Source organism: Mobula birostris, chromosome 8 (assembly GCF_030028105.1).
Source record: "Mobula birostris isolate sMobBir1 chromosome 8, sMobBir1.hap1, whole genome shotgun sequence".
NCBI lineage: Eukaryota > Metazoa > Chordata > Chondrichthyes > Myliobatiformes > Myliobatidae > Mobula > Mobula birostris.
Genome location: NC_092377.1, coordinates 1,592,339 through 1,598,341, shown reverse-complemented (window position 1 = coordinate 1,598,341; position 6,003 = coordinate 1,592,339). Strand labels below are relative to the sequence as shown.

At 51.8% G+C, this 6,003-nt stretch overlaps 1 protein-coding gene across 2 annotated transcripts in view; it reads left to right on the top strand.

Moving 5' to 3' along the window:
• The first annotated feature begins 260 nt into the window (after positions 1 to 260).
• The window catches only part of adcy3a (adenylate cyclase 3a), a 209,619-nt gene continuing 203,876 nt past the window's right edge, over positions 261 to 6,003 (top strand). For both annotated transcript variants that reach the window (XM_072264686.1, XM_072264687.1), the window contains exon 1: positions 261 to 1,752. In XM_072264686.1, the coding sequence (XP_072120787.1) occupies positions 1,111 to 1,752 (642 nt within the window). In that variant the 5' untranslated portion in view covers positions 261 to 1,110. The remainder of the gene's footprint in view (positions 1,753 to 6,003) is intronic.

The following is a 6,003-nucleotide window of genomic DNA, read 5'->3' as shown; positions in this document are numbered from 1 at the left end:
TCCCCCTCCCTCTCACTCTCTCACTCCCTCCCTCCCCTGCATCTCTCTCTCTCTCTCCCTCCCCTCTCTCTCTCTCACTCACTCTCTCCCTCCCTCTCTCTCTCCCCCTCCCTCTCTCTCACTCTCTTCCTCTCCCTCTCTCCCTCCCTTCCCCTGCATCTCTCTCACTCTCTCTCTCCCCCCTCTCTCTCTCTCCCTCCCGCTCTCTCTCTCTCTCACTCACTCTCTCCCTCCCTCCCCCTGCATCTCTCTCACTCTCTCTCCCGCCCCTCTCTCTCTCTCTCCCCCCACCACTCTCTCACTCGCTCTGTCGCGCCCGATCCGCCGCTATTCTCTCGGGCCCGGACACACTCCGGCATCTCCTGCGGCTGCGCCGAGCCGAGGACCCAGGGCAGGGGACTTTGGAAGGGGAGCGGCGGCTGTCGGAACCGGGGATCGGCAGCGGGCCCGGTACCTCCCCGCAGTCGAACCGCGAGTCCCGGACACTGGGAGCGGCGGAGCCGATACGGCTTGTCGGAGACTGACGAACCGGACAGTAACCAGCGGGGACTGACCGCCAGGTAGTGACTACCCTGCAGTGCCCACTTGTCATTGAGACCTCGCACTGACCATCCGAAACGGACTGACCGTTCCCAACTACCCGTCTCGCACAGACGGTCCCGCCCCGACTGTGGTGACTGAGAACCCACATTGATCACAGTTCCGGAGATCACACACTGACCATCCCGCACTAACACTGTCACGGAGATCACACATTGACTGTCCAGCACTGACCACTATCATTGAGATCACACACTGACTGTCCTGCACTGACCATGGTCATGGAGACCACACACTGACCGTCCTGCACTGACCACGGTCATGGAGACCACACACTGACCGTCCTGCACTGACCACGGTCATGGAGACCACACACTGACCGTCCAGCACTAACCACGATCATGGAGACCACACACTGACCGTCCCGCACTGACCACGGTCACTGAGATCACACACTGATCGTCCCACAATGACCACAGTCACTGACATCACACACTGACCGTACCACACTGAGACCTCGCACTGAAAGTCCTGCAGTGACCCCAGTGACTGACTGGTCAAGTGGCGGCCATGCCAAGGAACCGCGCATTGTCAGAGCCAGAGCTGTCGGCGGAATGCTCGGTCAGCCTCCCCTCGGATCCCGGACAGGGGGAAGTGGCAGTGCGGGCTGGCGGCTTCTGCCTGTGTCTACCCCCGGGGATGAGACTGACCTTTGTGCCTGAGTCCCTGGAAACCCTGTACCAGACCTACTTCCGACGTCAGCGGGGGGACACACAACTGGTGCTGGTGGTCTTTGCTGCCCTTTTCGACTGCTACACGCTAGTGAGCTGTGCCGTACTGTACTCGGCCGAGAAGCTGGTGGCCCTGCTGGTGTCCACGGCCGGACTCCTGGCCCAGCTCCTCCTCTTTGTCCTCTGTCGCTGCAGGGTTCTGCCCGACCGCCTCTGGCAAAACACGGTACCCTACCTGCTCTGGGGGCTCATTGACGTCCAGATCTTCTGCCAGCTGGGAGCCGGCGTCACCCCATCGTACCGGGCCAGTGACACGGTGGGCTGGCTGGCCTTCTTCACCTTCGCACTCTTCATCACCCTGCCGCTGCAGCTCCTGCCTGTCGTCGTGCTCAGCACCGGCACCTGTGCCGTACACACCCTTGTCCTGGGCATCACGCTGGCCCAGCAGCCCTCGCCAGACACCAGCTCGCTGCCCCAGCAGGTAGGCACTGATTGGGACACCAGGAGGGTCGATGGTCAGGGCCCGGCCATCAGGGAGAAAGGGACCAGCAGAGTGGTTTAGGGAGCCAGGGTCAGTGTGTGCTGGTGGGTGTCAACGTGCACAGTTCGAGGTGTTTGGGTTATAGTGAATGGTTCAGAGTGTGCAGGTGAGAGTCTGTGGGTCAAAGTGCACAGGCTGGGATTTGTGGGTCAGAGTGTACAAACTGGGATGCATGAGTCAGAGTGCGCAGGTCGGGTGTGTGTGGGTCATGGAGTGGATCAGAGTGCACAGGTCAGGGTGCACAGGTCAGGTGTGTATAGGTTATGGTGTGCAGGTCAGAGTGCACAAGTCGGGTGTGTGTGGGTCAGAGTGCACAGCTGAGGGGTAGGGGGCAAGGTTACAAGCTCAGCCTGCTTGGCCACACAGATGGAACAAATCTCCCGTTCCCCTGCCTTTTTCCAGAAAGTTCCAGTCCTTTCTCTGGAGGTTAGCACTCTGTAGGGCAATTAAACATGATGATAACAGGGCAGCAATGGGGAATTGGCTGTGAACGTCAGCTCTTCAAACTTCTTCAGTATTAGAATGTTCCAGAATCACCAGTATTCATACAGTCTGTCCAGTGAAAAATCGACGACTGTTCAAACATTACTGGTGATGATTCAGCAGAAATGTCCAAGGAGAAGGGGCAGGCATTGACCATAGCAGCTCTCCTCTTGGTCTTACATTGAGACCTGGCTGACGCTGCAGTGACCCCCATTGTCAACTTTACCCGTTGTCTGCAGTTGCAGCTCAGAGTGTTTCCGAGTTCCGGGTTCAATTCTGTAAGGATTTCTCCCCATGACCGTGTCAGTTTCCCCCAGATGCTCCAATTCCCTCCTGCCACCCAAGGACACATTGCTTAGGAGGTTAATTGGTCATTGTGATTAGGCCAGGGTTGAATAGGTGGGTGCTGGGCAGTGTGGCTCGTTGGGCCGGAGGGGCTTCTTCCACATTGTACCTTGAAATAAATGAATCACCTTGAGTGTAGACAGTGGCTCTGTCCAGGGAGAAACCCTCACATCCTGTCGCAGTATGGACAGGCCAACCGGGGGAATGCCACACTAGATCTAGTACTAGGTAATGAACTGTGTCAGGTCACAGATCTCTCAGTGGGTGAGCATCTGGGGGACAGTGACCACCGCTCCCTGGCCTTTAGCATTATCATGGAAAAGGATAGAATCAGAGAGGACAGGAAAATTTTTAATTGGGGAAGGGCAAATTATGAGGCAATAAGGCTAGAACTTGCGGGTGTGAGTTGGGATGATGTTTTTGCAGGGAAATGTACTATGGACATGTGGTCGATGTTTAGAGACCTCTTGTGGGATGTTGGGGATAAATTCGTCCCGGTAAGGAAGATAAAGAATGGTAGGGTGAAGGAACCATGTGTGACAAGTGAGGTGGAAAATCTAGTCAGGTGGAAGAAGGCAGCACACATGCAGTTTAGGAAGCAAGGATCAGATGGGTCTATTGAGGAATATAGGGAAGCAAGAAAGGAGCTTAAGAAGGGGCTGAGAAGAGCAAGAAGGGGGCATGAGAAGACCTTGGCGAGTAGGGTAAAGGAAAACCCCAAGGAATTCTTCAATTATGTGAAGAACAAAAGGATGACAGGAGTGAAGGTAGGACTGATTAGAGATAAAGGTGGGAAGATGTGCCTGGAGGCTGTGGAAGTGAGCGAGGTCCTCAATGAATACTTCTCTTCGGTATTCACCAATGAGAGGGAACTTGATGACGGTGACGACAATATGAGTGAGGTTGATGTTCTGGAGCATGTTGATATTAAGGAAGAGGAAGCGTTGGAGTTGTTAAAATACATTAGGACAGATAATTCCCAGGGGCCTGACGAAATATTCCCCAGGATGCTCCATGAGGCGAGGGAAGAGATTGCTGAGCCTCTGGCTAGGATCTTTATGTCCTCGTTGTCCATGGGAATGGTACCGGAGGATTGGAGAGAGGCGAATGTTGCCCCCTTGTTCAAAAAAGGAAGTAGGGATAGTCCGGGTAATTATAGACCAGTGGTGGGAAAGCTGTTGGAAAAGATTCTTAGAGATAGGATCTATAGGCATTTAGAGAATCATGGTCTGATCAGGGACAGTTAGCATGGCTTTGTGAAGGGCAGATCGTGTCTAACAAGCCTGATAAGAGTTCTTTGAGGAGGTGACCAGGCATATTGATGAGGGTAGTGCAGTGGATGTGATCTATATGGATTTTAGTAAGACATTTGACAAGGTTCCACACGGTAGGCTTATTCAGAAAGTTAGAAGGCGTGGGATCCAGGAAAGTTTGGCCAGGTGGATTCAGAATTGGCTTGCCTGCAGAAGGCAGAGGGTCATGGTGGAGGGAGTACATTCGGATTGGAGGGTTGTGACTGGTGGTGTCCCACAAGGGTCAGTTCTGGGACCTGTACTTTTCGTGATTTTTATTAAAGACCTGGATGTGGGGGTAGAAGGTTGGGTTGGCAAGTTTGCAGACGACACAAAGGTTGGTGGTGTTGTGGATAGTGTAGAGGATTGTCGAAGATTGTAGAGAGACATTGATAGGATGCAGAAGTGGGCTGAGAAGTGGCAGATGGAGTTCAACCTGGAGAAGTGTGAGGTGGTGCACTTTGGAAGGACAAGCTCCAAACTAGAGTACAAAGTAAATGGCAGGATACTTGGTAGTGTGGAGGAGCAGAGGGATCTGGGGGTACATGTCCACAGATCCCTGAAAGTTGCCTCACAGGTAGATAGGGTAGTTAAGAAAGCTTATGGGGTGTTAGCTTTCATAAGTCGAGGGATAGAGTTTAAGAGTTGCGATGTAATGATGCAGCTCTATAAAACTCTGGTTAGGCCACACTTGGAGTACTGTGTCCAGTTCTGGTCGCCTCACTATAGGAAGGATGTGGAAGCATTGGAAAGGGTACAGGGGAGATTTACCAGGATGCTGCCTGGTTTAGAAAGTATGCATTGTGATCAGAGATTAAGGGAGCTAGGGCGTTACTCTTTGGAGAGAAGGAGGATGAGAGGAGACATGATAGAGGTGTACAAGATAGTAAGAGGAATAGATAGAGTGGATAGCCAGCGCCTCTTCCCCAGGGCACCACTGCTCAATAAAAGAGGACATGGCTTTAAGGTAAGGGGTGGGAAGTTCAAGGGGGATATTAGAGGAAGGTTTTTTACTCAGAGAGAGGTTGGTGCGTGGAATGCACTGCCTGAGTCAGTGATGGAGGCAGATACACTAGTGAAATTTAAGAGACTACTAGACAGGTATATGGAGGAATTTAAGGTGGGGGGTTATATAGGAGGCAGGGTTTGAGGGCTGGCACAACATTGTGGGCTGAAGGGCCTGTACTGTGCTATGTTCTATGTTCTAAACATTCTCCCCAACTGCATCCTCGTATTCCCAGTACCAGGCTACTTGGGGAACACCATTAGACCCTATCAGAGTCACGTCCCAACAAGATCATCTGTTCCCTGAACTCCAGTGAGGATCGATACTGGTTTATTATTGTGACATGTGCAGTACATAGGTACAGTGAAAAGCTTCTCTTGCAAACTGTTCATACAGATCAGACCAGTGGAATTAGGCAGAACAAGGTGAAACAAGAATAATTCAGAACAACGTGTAAGTTACTGAGAAAGTGCCATGCAGTTGAGCAATAAAGTGCACGATCATAGTGAAGCTGATTGCGAGGTCAAGAGCCCATCTCATCGTACAAGGGATCTGTTCAACAATCTGATAACAGTGGGATAGAAGCTGTCCTTGAGCCTGATGGGATGTGCTTTCAGGATTTTGTACCTTCTGCCTGATGGTGTAGGGGAGAAGAGAGGAAGTACAAGCTAGATTGGGTCTGATTCTGCTGGCTGCTTTACTGAGGCAGTGAGCTTCACGTCTTCAACCCTCACTGCCTCTGATGTAAACACATTCTTTAACAAGGAGGCCAACACTGTAGTTTTCCACTACTACAGAAGTTGTAACAGGACCCCACCTTCTGCTTGTTGTAACAAATGTCTTTTCCACAGCCCTCTGGGGAGAAAGCAATTCTGGATTGGGTGTTGTCTAATGAACCTGATGGTTAGGGAGCATAAGGTAAAGGAACCCTTGGGAGACAGTGATAATTATATGATAGAATACACCCTGCAATTTGAGAGGGAGAAGATAAAGTCCAGATGTATCAGTATTACAGTGGAGTAAGACAATTAGAGAGACTTGAGAGGCAAGCTGGCAAAGTTGATT